The 16,245-nt window shown below is 34.5% G+C and overlaps 1 protein-coding gene across 14 annotated transcripts in view; it reads right to left on the bottom strand.

The window, feature by feature from the left end:
* FRYL (FRY like transcription coactivator) overlaps positions 1-16,245 on the bottom strand; it is a 177,509-nt gene that overhangs the window by 34,254 nt on the left and 127,010 nt on the right. For 12 of the 14 annotated variants that reach the window (XM_074866146.1, XM_074866149.1, XM_074866144.1 and 9 more), the window contains 13 exons: positions 15,858-15,942; positions 14,054-14,166; positions 11,500-11,650; positions 11,056-11,159; positions 10,332-10,517; positions 8,494-8,698; positions 7,496-7,617; positions 6,837-7,027; positions 6,044-6,138; positions 4,174-4,784; positions 3,449-3,546; positions 2,318-2,488; positions 1,172-1,312 (listed from right to left, as the gene is read on the bottom strand). In XM_074866146.1, coding sequence (XP_074722247.1) covers positions 1,172-1,312; positions 2,318-2,488; positions 3,449-3,546; positions 4,174-4,784; positions 6,044-6,138; positions 6,837-7,027; positions 7,496-7,617; positions 8,494-8,698; positions 10,332-10,517; positions 11,056-11,159; positions 11,500-11,650; positions 14,054-14,166; positions 15,858-15,942 — 2,273 coding nt within the window. The remainder of the gene's footprint in view (positions 1-1,171; positions 1,313-2,317; positions 2,489-3,448; positions 3,547-4,173; positions 4,785-6,043; positions 6,139-6,836; positions 7,028-7,495; positions 7,618-8,493; positions 8,699-10,331; positions 10,518-11,055; positions 11,160-11,499; positions 11,651-14,053; positions 14,167-15,857; positions 15,943-16,245) is intronic. The other 2 variants (XM_074866151.1, XM_074866138.1) reach the window with 1 other exon arrangement.

Raw genomic sequence — 16,245 nt, forward strand, 5'->3', positions numbered from 1 at the left:
CATAAGCTTCTTTGCAGGTAATGAGAGTCTTTAACAATCTCCTGAATTTCTGTGCATCATAAACATAAAGTAGTCTCAAACTTGAATCGTCCTGTAGCAACTTAAACTTATTAAGATGCATTGTGACTGCAAAGGACTAAAAAAAAATCAGCTTAGTTGCATCACATTTAAACAAGACACATTCAGTTATGGTCTTTTGTTATTTACAGTAACATGTTTTATTGTGTCAAAAAACCATAGGCTTCTCTGCAATACTTTTTTCGATAGTACCATTATTTTGATGGCTAGTATCTTCTAATTAAGATTATATTCCATGGTAGTGTGGGCTTACATAGAAACCTCAGATAAAGGTTAGAGGCAAAGCAAGCAGCCGTCAGGCCATGAAAACTATAGTTATGCTAATCATTTCATTTTGCCTAATGCACTCTGACAGGAGCACAATATCTAAAGTACATATCCATCAATAACAAAACATCCAGGGAACACTACTTTTCTTGGTTAATTATAATTGAATCGTTTGACTGAAATACATTTGGCAATAATGGAATTCAGGAAAAAAAGAAAAGGGGAAGGTGGGGGGAGGCTGTTGTGCACTGAAATGGTTTTATGCTCCAGGCATTTTTATAAAATCTTTCAGCAAGATGCTAGACCTTCTTCCCTGAAATAGATTTTCAGTAAATTGTGTTCCAAGTACAAAGGATCAAATTACCTAAGGCAAAACACTGTTGTTCACCTTTAGGGGACTTTAATAAAAAACATACTCAAATTCATTAAGGTGTACCTTAATGTTCCTCACAGACATATTAGTGATTTAAAAATAAAATTATTTAAATATGTGTTTAACTGTGAAACTTCCTTTTGAAAACACATATACTTAAATAAAACATTTGTGCTGTATTTAGCAGTAAACATTTCCTTCTATTTTAATAGCTGAAGGATCGTCTCCTCTAACTACATATGTAGACTTGCCTGTATCTCTAAATAGATGTACATTGACCCAGGTAACTTGCCCCACATGATGTAAATCAAACTGGACAAATACATAAGCATAGAATGAATGAAGTACATAGGACAAAAAAATATACCACGGAATCTGACTTCGAACAACTATTTTTATATCTGAAATAAATTAATTCCCACAAAAATTCAAGTGTAATTTCAGAGTACATACCTGAACATATTTACCAATAACTTTTATAATTTCCAAATTAAACTGCTTCACTGGTGCTGTGGATAGGTCAATATGACTCAGAAGACTGTAGATGATCTGCAGTAAGGACTGTTGCATACTGGATAATCCTTTCTCTAAAAGCTAAAAAAAAAGTTTTTTAAAATACATAATTTAATTAGGGCCTTTAATGGTAGCAAAAAGTGAAAACAAACATTAAAATATAGCTAACTTCCATACATATTTATTTTCCTCTTTAAGAAACTTAAGTGTACCACTTCATGTTTTTAAAACTGTTTTAGCATTGAAAAAAAAAGTAATGCAGTAGAACAATGTTCTCTGTCCTAATTCATTTTTTTCCCTGAATTCCGACATATTTGTTAGCACGGATCTAAAACGCTTAATAATAGAACACTTCTCATTAAATAGAGATGTTCATACGAATTCAAAATCTCAAAGCTGTATGAAAACCAATTACATCTACACCTTAAAGAAAGCTGGTAAACACAATCTTATGAAAAAAATAAGTACATCTAAAGTCATTCATGAGAATGTACAAGTATTTTTAAAAAATATATTCATCAGTTTGAAGTGATATACTTCAAGGACAAGCTCTATAAGCTCTTCACACAAGGTACTATTTTAAAGGCGTTTTCCTGTATGAATGACTGGCAGAATCATATACTGAATTCTATAATGATCTTTGATTATATACTATGCCATACTTACAACTGAACTTCGAAATTATTTTTTAAGTTGTGATAAGGACATCTTAAAATGTGTACTTGGCTAAAAAAAGGTCTCTTAAAATTTGCAGTAAGTATATTTTGCTAAATCCAAGGCAGTATGTACATTTTATTCATGTAGTACAGAATATAAATATCTACTACAAAACTACTACCATAAAAAGGGATCTTTCATTAGAGGAATTATCATTTCAAGGTACATTTAAGTTGCTGCACTCCACAATGGCAGTAGTCATCCCTCTTCTATAACCTAGAACATTTTAATATTATTCTCCCATTATGGAAGATGTGCTTCCCCCCCCGCCCCAGTATTAGAATCACAAAAAATAAGGAACTGGCAATGAGTAAATGTAATGTTGATCACAGACTGTTAACATAAGACACACTTTTATTAAAAATTTACCTCTGCAAGATAAGTTACGAGGTTAAATGTGGCATCTGAGAAAGAGTCATGCAAATATCTACACACTACGTTAATCCAGTTAGAACAGTCTCTGGAATAACTGTGTGTACTGTATAAACTCATCATATGAGCCAGATTGGCAAGAGTTGGTGATTTCTCCTCTGCACAAACCTGAAAAGCAAAAGCACATTTAATTATATTAGAAATGACAATTTTTTAACCTAAGCATTCACAAGTCATTATGCACCTTTTCCAGATTTCACTCTATTTTCTAATAACTGAAATTGAACTAATCACACAAGCAACACCTACAGTTTCTGTTGAATTTTGGTACCGTGGCATCCATGCTCCAAGGTCATTTACTACTCATACCAAGCTTACCTCAACTAGTGTCCCTAGGTAGCAGTGCAAGTATTTAAGGGACAGCAGTAATTTTTGGATTTGCATCAGGCATGCACTCCTTTGAGATGGCCTGCACACAATTAAGTGATTTATGTGTCGCAGTCTGGGCAGCCTGAGGGCTATGAGTGCATCTCCTATGACAGGCAGCACCTTCTCATTCCCCTTTCCACATTCTTCCTTAAAACGCAGACTGTGAGGCCAGCATACCACCACTCTGGCTGGAGACTGTTGGTGTGTACCGTGTATGGCTTTAACAGGCACTACAGTTCAGGAATATTCCAAGGTTAATCACTGTGTGCAAGTAACAGAAAGAACATACTACCTTTTCTTCTCTACCTACCAGTCCAAAGGGTAAGGATCACTTCCTTCTCATAAGTAAATTAGGAAGTGTGCTTAAAAATTGTTTAAGTTTACCTTTAAAATTATAAACTGAAAAATCAGACAAATAGGAAACGTGGTTGATATCATTAATAAGGAAATTTGTTCTTTACATCAAAATTTCATTGAATAAGCTAAATGTGTCTTTTCATTGACAAAGAAAAACTCGGATTGATATGAGGTCCAACTATATAAACTAGGACTGGATCACATCTTTAAAATACAACCTTTTATAGTTATTTCTATATTACTATTAGAATCACATTAAAGTATTACGTAAGAGAGCAGAAAAATACAGAAACAATGCTGATATAAACACCTGGATACTTCTCCAAGCATCATTTTACATACCTTTGCTATCCTGTCAGCTGTTTCTTTACAAAACTGTGTTGGGTTATCAAAATGTTGGATCAGATGAGGAAGCAGGCACAAGATGTTTAGTGGAAATCCTAAATACATACATAAACACAGTTATATGAGCCCTAAAGATTCTTAATATCACTTAATTTAATATGGAGTTATCCGGTATTTAAGAACCTTTACAACATGACACATACATTCACACAGATAAATAAATTATATATACACATACATGTAACTAAGTGTGTATGTATGCAGAATGTATATAAATGTGTCTGTGCTGGGTATAAATATGCATAAAATGAAAAGAAAAACATCACCAGACCAATTAAGCAAAACTCATGAAACTGGATAGCTTTAGGCAGTACAGTCACATTGTTTCTAAAATGTAAATGTTTGAAATAGTACTAATTGAGCTAGTTACCACAATAATGAAAAATAATACACGTGCTTTTAAAACTCACCTGTAAGCAATTTTGAAGTCAGTTAATAGTCAATACATACAGTTTACATGCAGTATTTCTTGGCAGATAATCATAGTCTGTAATAGTAATGTATTCCCACTATATAACACTATAATATCGACAACTGTAAAAAGCATTTAACTGAAGTTTGGGGTTTTTTTTCTTAAGACAAATGCATGATTACTACTGATTTTGATTACACTTAATTTGAAGAAAAAATGTTTTCATTACACATGCATTTAATAAAAATACCTGCTAACTGAGAAGGATCCACCAAAGCATGCCTGGAAATTGTGATGAGTTTACTGAGAAGATGAACGGTCATTTCTTGTGTAGATGCTGAAGTAAAGCCTTTTAGGAAAAGCTGCTGAAGGCCTGGAAAGTTATTCCATTTCAGTTTATTCTGCACCTTTTCTATCTTTTCCCGACTCTCTGATTTATCCAGAGGCAAGTGAATAAGAAGCTTGTTGAGTAACTTGAGAGCCAAAAGGTATTCATACTCGTAATCTGACTCTAGCAACGAAGCTGCAATCCAAAATATGGTGGCCATCAAGTTGACAGGGTCAGTAGTGGGCTGCACATCATACACCCCTCCCTCTCTCAGGGAGGAAAGGCTTCTAGTCCTGGCTAAACTTCCGCTGTGATTTATTCTTCCATCCATTATATCCAGTGTGTTGCTCCGTCGACGGTCGCCTCTCCGCTCATTGACTAAATTCAGTCTCAAAGAATTACTCCTTGTATTACTGCTGTAGTACCCCAAACAACTGCCACTATTAATGGGACTTGTGCTTAGATTTATCTGTCCAGTGCTTTTCCTATTAGCTGCATACTTGTTTCCCATTACAGAATCATGGTACGAGGTTCTAAAATAAAAATCAATATTACATATTACTCCATGCAAAATACTTTAAGAACACAGTTTAGAAAAAGGGAAGAGAGGAAAAAGGTGTTACACTAATCACATATATACACACACAATGAGTACTCCACTTCCATCACTGTAAGAGTATTATAATATGAAAATACAGAATTTCTATATATAAATAAAATATCCTTACAGCATAAGGATAAGACTGTAGCATTCCACTATCTCTGCTCCCAAATCTATTTGTTATAATCCCAGAACACCAAAATAGTTACATAAGAATTCAGTAAAAGCAGAAAAATTAGCCTATAGCATGTAAAAGATTATCTGCAAATGAAGATCTAGCATTCCAATTTACTTATAGATGTGATAAAGGTAGAGAAATTAATGAATTAATAAATGAAATTATTTACTTATTACTATATATTTCTCTGAAACATCTGACCTAGTAAAACCAACACCTTCCAGTTCCAATACTGAAAAATCAAGTGTATTCCTAGAAATCTCAACATTTTCAAAAACTTTGCCATTAAGTCAAACAAATAAAGATGTCTGTACATTCAGGCATTTTTTCTGTTTGATAAAAAGTCATTGAGCTAACCACTCAGACTGTAATGAGACACACAAATGACTCAAGACTGTTCAATTACACTTCTCATACATGGACAACAAATCTGAGGCCTAAGACAGACTAACATTTGCTGTAACTGAAGAATTTTCTTCTGTATTAACATTGGAATAAAAGTACTTGTTGCAATACAGAGGTTTTCATCTGTAAACCTTAATTATCTTAAATTATCTTTTAAAGATTGGTGCCATTACCTTCATTATACATGAAATAAGATGTAAAAACAAGACCCCCCCCCCAAATTACATTATTGTTCAAGGTCAGTAGAACCTGATTAAAAAAGTTCTAAATGTACTCAGTGCCTTTATTTTTGAGAAGTTTCAGAAGAACTGACAACATTTCAGAATTTAGCCACAAGGAACACCTTGAACACTTTTTTTTTTTTTTAAAAATTGTACCCAAGAGGGTAAGTTGAAATGGTAGCAGAGATCTTTTTCAGAAAATCTAGATTCTTCTCAGTTGTGCTTGACATAGAATGATAAACATAAAAGAGCAAGCAATTCTGCTATAAAGATACAACTATTCTGCAAAGACAACAAGAAATTATTTCATTGCCTTTGTAATACAGATCTTTAATAATTCAAAAATATAAATATGTGTAATGTAGCTTGACTCATAAAAGAACTTACTGAGAAAGGGCAGAAAGTAGATCATAATGCTTCATGGTTTCAGCCAATGTATCAATAGCAGACTCTAATGTCAGAAGCAGTTCTATGACAAAACCCTGGGGAAAGCCACAGGTCATTATAAATTATGCAATAGGCACAAGGAAGATCACAGAAAATCTACTGAGTAGTGATACAAAAATATAAAATCAGTATCAGTAAATAAATTACTATTTCATGCTTCAATTAGAACACAATCGTGATGAGACAGCTCAAATTAGCAGCACAGCTTCAAGTCAGGGAAAAACTTTAATTCATTTCTAAATATTCACAGAATTAATTCTGGTTTGCATTATTTTTAAGAATGGACCGAAGGATGGAGTCATTTAGACTCTCATTTTGCAGTATTAAAAAATTAGGTCCACTTTTAGATGTATGACAGTAAGTCGGATGGCTGTTAACACTTTATCAGGTTAATAATAAAAGAACACCTAAATTATTTTTTACATGGCTGATCTCAGGATTCTCTAGCTATGGAAGAGAAGGTGTTTTCAGGAAAGAGATGTATCAAACTCTCTGAAAGTTGCTATTGCTGTAGAAGAGAATGTGCACAGCTCACTTTTTCATCATTCAATTAGGTGAAAATTCTAAAAGTGTCACAATTTTTTGTTTTGAAATTTGAAGTATCTTTATTTAAAAATAAAAAGCCACTGAATAAGAAATGCTTTTAAGTCTTACTGTCATTAAAATAATAACGCAACTATGTTATTTAGACAGACTTAGCTTTCTAATAAAGTGGGGGAAAAATTTCAAATACCTGAGCTTCTTCTCCTGCATCTCCAACAGTTTCTACTAGTCTGGAGAGAACATCAGAAAGCGTAGAGGCAGTAAGAGGCTGCTTCAGAGCTCTGAAAATCTGAAAGGACCTCCCAGCATAATGTCGAGAGGAGCACGAAAGCGCAGTTTGCAAAGCAACTTCACTGAGACGGTGTTCCAATTGTAGTCCACCTATAAGAGCAAGTAAATACTCAAGTAACATAATGCTTTATAAAAACCAAACCCATGTGAATTCAATGAAGAGTAAATTGCCAAAGTCGTCATTAATTTTAAAATACTCTCAACTTCTACATTTTTCTCAAGGAGTATTACTCTTAAAAATCTTTCCACACATATAAACTTGTATTCCATAATATTTAACACTGGAGAGACTTGCAGAGTATAAAAGATTTATGATTTGACTAGTAAGTGTCCACAATAAATAAGATATCTCATTCCTAAAAGATTGTATTTAAATCTGTCATCATAGAAACATGAACCGAAGTGTGCAATACACAAGAAAAATCCATTATTTAGAAGCAGTAAGCGATCACCTAGAGTGATTTTATAGATAACCTGCAAATCTACAGGCATTCAAAAAAATTCATTTAGTTCGCAGACTTGGACATTCCATCATGCATTGACTGTTTTCTAACCTACCTGAGCTAGACTGTTTAAATATAGATACCACATGCTTTAAAAACACAGTTAACTGTTCAGCACTTTTTATATTAGGGTTCTTGGCCGAAACATCTTCATGATTCCAAAGTGGGCCTCTTTTCCTAAAAATATAAAGATAGAGTAAACAAAATATAAAACAGTCTTTGTCATCAATATTATCTAAATGTTATTTTAACTTTAAGGTTAACTGCAAAAGAATCTATTTACCACAGGAAAGAAACCATTCAGAACTGCAGACACCAATGCAAAAAGTTTGACAGCTGCTCAGTATTGTACAAAAATATACAAGACAAGGTGAAAAGCAATATATCAGATCCAATTGAAATAACAGCATAACTTTAGAAAGATATATTCTCTGTTAGGTAATATTTATTTATCTAATAAAGAACCAGTACAACTTAAAACAACTTTCTTTCTTCCCATCAATACACCACGTTATTCTACATTTAGGCTGATGTAAAGCATAAGTAATCACAAGGTTTGAGAAACATGTGGGATTTCAGATTTACACAATCTTGAGAGCTTTATATAAACTACCAAACAAACGGCACAAGTGTTGATGGTTTTACAGATGTTCTTTGCCACAAATTTTTAGTTTTTGAATAGCCAGGTCTCTACTACTAGGTAATCCGTAAACTCCACACAAATCCTGCAGATCCCTTATCATCTTTATGTATTCCAGCCCTAATCCTTTAGATGGAAAAGGGAATTCTATAAACTGTGTGGCAAGCAAAAATAACAGACCTGTGTAGAACACGGCAAAAGACTTTTAAACAGGACATGAAAGGGTGGCCAAATTTCTCTGAAATTGTTGGAAAGTTATAGGCTGTATCACATAAAACCACTTCAGTATTAAACTGCCTCTTACTGGTGATAAAGCAGAGACAAAAATTAGACAACGCGATGCTAAATAGTAAGGGCTTTGCCATATTTCCACAAAATACATGTCTTGACAAAAATGAGAATTGAAATCTTACCTTGAGGTAATAAATTCTATGAGGGTTTTCACTTTTTCATCCTGCTCTACTGAAATGTCAACCTCATTGAGGATTGTGGTGTGCAGATGAGAAATGGCAGCACTTGTGTTTCCTAAACTGATGCTAGAAGAGGTAGAACTTGAACTAAGCCCTGAGTCTGTCATTGGGGAGGGCTGGTAATCAGGTATAAAATCATGAACACCTGCTGAAATTAAAATAAGATGATTATGCACTCTTAAGTTGACAGTTAATATTAAATATATAAAAATCAGTAACTTAGCAAATGTAATGAGAATAATTTAATGGATGTAATAATTTCAATGAAATCAACAAGTCTGATATATGCGAAGTCTTCACATGACTGTACCCTTAATAAGGAACTGATAGATCCCTTTTTAAAACCACTGTATTATGTTTGATTTTGTATTGGTAATATGACAGCTCATCAGCTTCTGAGGCATCTCATCTTAGTAAGTTGAGACAAATGATATAAACTACTTCCTAATAATGCGCAGATAGGTTTTTTTGTAAAAACTCAGTCCCAGCATAACTGACAGCACTTCAAATGAGTGAATGCTAAGTATTAGCTAGTGAATTGATGCTAAGCAGAGCTCCTCTGGCTGCACAAAGTTTCTCTGAACTTAGCTTAATCTTGCTGCTGCCACATTTTTCTCTCCATGTAAAGAACCATGTGGCAATAAAATACAACTGCAGTATCTATGAGGTGCTGGGAGAAAGTAAACTGGCAAGGAAAAGTGGGTCATCAATATTTGACTGTAACAACTGAGCATAAGCTTAAGACTCACTGATATCCACCACAAATTTTCACTCTGCAAAGCCACAGGGTATTAGTTGGTTCAAATAAAATTTAACATTGGCTCATCTGACCCTGTGCTAGGCATGCATACCTGTAATCACCTTCTCTTAATCACCAGCTAGAAATGTTTGATGCTGATCTTACTCTAGTTTCTATCAGACATTTTTGTTTTAATAATAGCAAAATACTGTGTCAAATTTAGACAGAAATGTAAAGATTAGGAATGGAATGGTTTGTATAGGTCACCATATAGGTGCATCAGTAAAGTTCTGCAAATAGTTTTACATAAAAGAATTCTTCCACTATACTCACTTTTTAATTCCTCATTGCTATATCAAATTCACAAAACAGATGAATATTTTTGTTAGTGACAAAACCACTTCTGATGTGATCAAAACAAAACAGATTGTATAGCAATATGCTGCCACCTACTGAAGTAATATGAAATACTAGGTTTCAAAAAAATTAACTATTTCACATTTCTTTAGAAACTACAATAGGGTCACATCATCAAACTATTCCTTTCATAAAGAGATACACAGAAAATACAGTTTCCTGTATAATTACAATATCGTAATGTTAAGGTGAACATTAAAAGGTAGTATCTCAAAAGAGTATTCTGATAGCCTATTGAACAATGCAATTACAGCTGACAAAAGTCAGAAATTTAAAGTTGCTATAAACAAGTAAGAGATGTAACTTCTTGGGGTTTGTTTTCAAGGGTTGTTTTCAAGGGCATCATAAAGACTGCTGTATTACAGATCTGAAACACAGAGCTCCCTCTGTGGTTTCTGCTACTATTTTCTACTTTTCTTCAACTGCGCTCCCTACTCCGATGACTGAGCACAAAGTGCTAACGAGAATCATATTCATTTTGACTTAATTAAAATTTGAAGAAATACATTTTCATGCCAAGGCCTCAGAAAAATATTACAAATAACAGAAATTTTAATAATGCCTGGAAGAAAAGGTAACTTTCCATGTCATTTTAACAAGCAACACTTTTCAATCTAAAGCATACCTGTGAAAGTATAATCTAAATGGGTAGTTTGCTTGACAGTAAGCACCCTGGACTCATTGAACTCTCTGTTTCTGAGTAGGACAGAAGCAACAGACTGAACATTACTGCCGGATCCCATCACTATCAGTAGATGCAAAAGCAGTCGTTTACAATGCTCATAGACTTCAGTATGACAGTGGTCAAAACCTAACACAAAAAGAAAACGGAAAAGCTTTATTACATTCTCACTGAGTTAAATTATTTTTAAAAAATCAGTATTCAAAACTGATCTGATACACTTTACCAAATAATAGATACCTAATTCACTAAACAATGTTTTTTCAGTGTTTCAATATAAAAACAGAAGCATACATTTTAACAAACATGAATATATCCTTTTGTTTCTCACACAGCAGTAAGAACTTAATCTGTGCTCTGGATGAAAATTACTACACAGAGAAACAGAAAGAAAAAATTTGAATTTTACTGTGTCTTCTACAAGGAGAAAGACGTAAAAGTGGCTCCAACAAAGTGCATTTAAACAACTCAAAAAAACCTTTTAATTATATTCATATTAATCAAGCTGAAAGATATTTAATTCCATTTTTTAAAATACTGTAAATATTAACACATTAATGAGATTTCAATACTATGGCAAACATTAATTTACATGTGGAAAAGAACAGCTACATAATTAGCTACAATTTCTAAGTTAATAGACATATTCCTGTAAGAATCTAGTTACCTATAAAAATTGCATGAAGCAAAAGATGCAAGTATCCTCCCCATTCCACTTTTACACTGTGGTCAACTATCAAGTCAGTCAAAAGGATCACTGCTATATTGCATCTAAAAACAAAAAAATAATTTTTTAGAAGAACATAACATGAACTTTATGAAGAGCTGCAAAGAACTTAACATGCTACTAACCAGATTTCTTTCTTAAGTCTATAAACATCCACAAAGTTTTATTATAAGGGAAAAGATGAATACTCATAATGAAGATGGAAAAACTTTAGTCCTCCAAATTAAAAGGCTGAGAAATCTTAAACTGCTAGACCTGTGAATAAAACTGCAGAAAACAAAGGTACTATCTACTGTCTTTAAATCTATTGTCTTTAATTTACTGTATTTGTGCAATACAAATGAAAATGTAAGGAATTGCCATCAGCACTGTTAACACAGTTACCTGTGAAGTGACATGCCCGGAGGAGAAGTTTCAGGCAAGTAATCCACCAGTGGTGACCAGCAACCTCCAGTAGGTGGAAAAGGTAAAGGTTCTCCTTGATTGTGCTCCATTACCTTCAACCGCCAGTTTGAATACAGAGGCATTGAATCACCTAACACAATAGATAATTAAATCAGAAAAAAAAAAAAAATCTGTATTATATAGTCTTCTAAAGAAATATTTTTAAATTCTTGAAAAGCTGAGATCTGGGAGTGGGGAGGAGGGGGAACCAGACATAAACAGCAGTAGTTGTGACACAAAGTTTAATTAAAAAATTAGTGGTTATTTATTTTAGCATAAGGATGATTCTACAGAAGCCACACACATAACAGAGTAAGATTTAGTTCAACAGGTTCATAAAAACAATGGATGCACATAGGGAACACGTACACACATGAGGAAAAAAAAGGCAAAGTGATCTAATATAATTTCCTTGAATTTTAAACCTCATGTCAGATTGGGAGTTAAGGCTGGGTCCCGAGATCATACTGAGCTCATATTGAAGAGCTGCATTTCATTATAGGCTAATTCTCAAGAGCAGGCTATTTCTCAAGAGCACCACTGTACAGGTCTCGCTAGCAAAAATCCACCAGTTCTACGTGTCAGATGATGCTGGCCTGATACATGGGGTAACTCAGAACTTGCCACCTTTACAACAGCATAGCCCAATTCCACTGCTTGACAAAAGTAACTGCTCAGAAAATCAGTGAATTTGCCAAGAAAACACAGAAAGACATCTAGCTTTTGATTAAGCAAGCTTCAAAAGTGGAAGAAACACATCAGCTATTTGGTATGAGAATATACTGTGTTACACACCCAAAATATTTTTGTGTTTTCAAATGAGGTGTCTTGGACTTCAGAACAATCAGTTAAGGCTAGAAACAAGTAAGGAAACTGCCTCAACAGTTCAGTGTTTCAGTGATTCTACCAGTTGTCCTTTTAGAAATGTAGCTGTGAAATCAGAAGTTCACACATGTATCAGCTCATTACCACCTTCCTGACTGGAAGTGACAAACTTCTTACTGATGGAACATGTGAATTATCATCTGTTTCAGGATACTCAGTGTTGCTATCACAAATAGCACACAAAGATGAAAATGACCACGACTATAATATTGGACATCACCCATCCAAGCAGTAATAAACACACTGGCTACTCAGAAGGTCCACCAACCTGTTACTGACCCAAAGTTTAGCAGATCTGCATCAGTATGCCCACCCTTTACGACAAGCTGTGTAGAGCACATTATGTTCCACTGTCTTGAAAGAGGCAATACGAACCACATATTCACCCTAACCATTATGGTCTGCACAGAATCAGTCATTAAGGAGTGCATAAGGAGATCCTAACGGATTCTGTTGCTTCAGTACAGCATGGGACACACTGGGTTTCATACTGACACGCAATGCTCAAAATGCAGAAATTTATATCCTGTTGTTCAGTAGTACAAGAAAGGTAAGGAAAAGGCAGTACTGTATTATGTGCTGTACCATATCCAAACAACTTAACTGATAGCAAAATCAACTGTCAAAAAATTGAGTGAAACCTAAGAAGACAGTCTATGGGAGCACTATGATGATCTGGATCAGACTGAAATATATCTGATAATCCCATGCAGGGCTAAACTATAAAGTCATTTTAATTACTAACAGCTTGTTAGCTGAAACAAGAGTTTCAGTCAAATGAGTACTCTGACAAAGCATACAGAACCCACTAATGCAACACATTATTTACTGTCTGACCACTGTCCTCATTTTTGACTGATTACATGACCTGTTTAGCTTTCCCTAGCATTGTCATGATGATTTTATATCTTAGGCACTGGTACAAAAGTAGCCACAGTTAATAAGCTTCTGTTAAAGGAAAGTCTCCAAAAACATATGGAGTTTCAGGAGCAATTTCTACCTCTTTACTTACCTCTGCACCTCAGAAAAGGGATCATAGATCACAAAAAAAAAAACCCCAAACCACATTTTCAAAGCAAGCTTAAAAATTAGAGGTACACAACAAGATCTTCTTTCCCCAATGTATTTTCCTTTGCTATGGCTTCTCAAAAAGTTTTGTACCCTTTTTTTTTAAACAGGCCAAGGACTGCTATCATTTAAAAGCACAAGTACTTCTAAATTTTTTTTTAAAACTTATTTTCCATCGTCTTTTTCCTCATTCATCTCATCTTCCTCCTGTTTCTTCTGCCTATCTATCTTTGGTGTTGGTACTGGCAAAGAAAACAGAGTAAAACCACTTCGTTCGGGAAAATGTTCACAACTCATTCAGAGGACAAGGAAGGAAAGAATGTGTATTATCTTCTTGGCACATTCTATTGTAATCAAATATATGCTAGACTTCAATAGCAGTACTAAGACCGAGGAATGTAAAAAAGTATATTTTTAATAGGCTCATGCAAAAACCACTGGTAATGTCTATTTTCTCATGTTCCAAAACCCTCAGCAAAAGTATTAACTTGTGAAAATTTTGTTTTCTATCCATATAAATACTTTTAAATAAAAATATTACTTTTTTCCTCTTCGTATGATCCTCCAGAGCTGCTGCTGTAGCGAGATTCTAGTCTGTGGTGCTGGCGGTTTAAGTTGCTGTTCAACCCGCTGTAGATGTCTAGATGCACATAACTGTAAGAACAAGTAAAGCAGCACTAGTAACCGACATTCTGTGACAAAAATTAATCAGGGTCTCTCAGTAAAACTGTATGTCAATAAAACTGTTACGCAAACATATTTCATCTTACAAAGACAATCAATATGATGCCAAAGCATCTCAGCTGTATAAGACACACCTCCTGTAGCAATGCTAGATAAGGGGATTCAAGGAGATAATCCACTACAAATTATATTTGTTTGATCATTTCATTAACATTCAAGCACATGAAAATATTTGTCACCATTATACATAAGTAAGTTCTTCTCACTCCTGAGCAAAATAATGAAATCTCTATTTAATCTGGCACAGACAAACATATACACACACAGAGTGCAAGATCCTGCCTTGCTAATCTGATAAACTATAAAGAAATCGGAGAAATGAGAGTGCTAAAAGCACAATTTCCAAGCTGTTTCTACATAAGTTTCTAAAATTCTCTCCTCCTGGCAAGTCCAAGATATACATGGTATAGCTTATCAAAAAGCATATACCCTGGGGAGGTGTTAGACAACTCTACCGCACATGCCAAAAATTGCAGACTTTCAAAACTGCCTTCATTACTTTACAAGTTTCTTTAGCACCAGCCCCCATAGCAGCCAAATACTTGTCTGTGTCTTGCTAGGCTGAATTCTGAATGACACGTCAGATTCCATAGTTCAGTGATTTATTTTCACACAGCACCCACCCCACCCCTCAATTTAACTGAAGTATTGGGCTTGTCTCTAGTAATATATTTACTAATCTAACTGTATTGACATAATTATCCTAGGGAAGAAAATAAGTGTCCAACTGGGAAATTATATTTGAAATATAATTACTAAGGCTCTCAAACAAGTCATCACAAAATAGATTGGTTTGTGAATTTACCACAGAGTAGCTACTCTACAGTAATGGCATGTGTGCACTTTTTCCTGTGCACCCTTTTTCTCATGCTAATTATAGAATTCCTACTTTCTTTTCACTTTAAGGTTAGCTATCTCATAAAATGAGAGCATGCCCACAGTCAGCTACTGCTGAGCTCTGAGTCCACACGCTGACTAAGTCTATGTTTGCTTTCCACCACCTTCACACCAGTACCACTGTCTGGCAAATTTCTCCAAAAGATTGTTCTTAAGCAACTCAAAAACTGGGGAGGGAGGCATCTAGTTTAAAGCTATCTGGAAAGGATCAGATACCAGGCATGCAAATACCCTAACTGGGAGCACAAACTAGCTTTCAACACATGGGTACTGTTGATTTCTAGTGAGCTAGGAAACCAATTTGCAAATTGGCTACATTACTAAAGTAATAACATTTGCCCTTGACGCATCCATATCCACCTGCAGTATAATTTCTCTTACATAAACATATACAATCCAGTATAATAGTAAGCTAATTCAGGCATCGATAACAATACAGCTATAGCAATACAAAGCCTGATCTGGATTGGTCCCTTAGTTTACTCAGTTTCCTCTACAGCTTTTTGAGTTCAAATTACAATTGAGGCTGCTACTGTTAATCCCAAACAGTATTCCAGTTCTGTTGTTTAAAAACTTATAAAACTTACAGTCATGTATTTCCTGCAATGTAGAAATACCTGGAGCCAATGAAATGAAAGTATTTATGGTACCTACCAGGAATGCCTGTAATTCAACTAATAACTGCTCTTTGAGGAGATACTTACTTCTCTTCAATATTGTCTTTTACATGTTTACTGTCAGGGTTGCCATCTGTGGGAGCTACCATTGTATTGCTACTAGAAGTGGTACCTGTGAATTATGGATAAATAAGAGGATTGGTCAACAAAAAATGAAAAGCAGTCTTACGCACTACACAGTGACCCTTATTTATTGTCCATGCCAAAAGCCCTAACCAGGTTTAAACTACAGCAACTTGCACAAATACAAACTGAGCCACAGAAATTACTTTCACATGCAAAAGAAAACTGTTGTTTAGACTAGAATATTCTGAGCTGCTACCATAATTTCACTAACTGGAAAAAATCAATCCATTCCAGGAATCTCTGAGTCTTTAAAGTAAATTAAGTAGAAAGGCCTGTTTTTGAAGCAGGA

Source organism: Strix uralensis, chromosome 4 (genome assembly GCF_047716275.1).
Source record: "Strix uralensis isolate ZFMK-TIS-50842 chromosome 4, bStrUra1, whole genome shotgun sequence".
NCBI lineage: Eukaryota > Metazoa > Chordata > Aves > Strigiformes > Strigidae > Strix > Strix uralensis.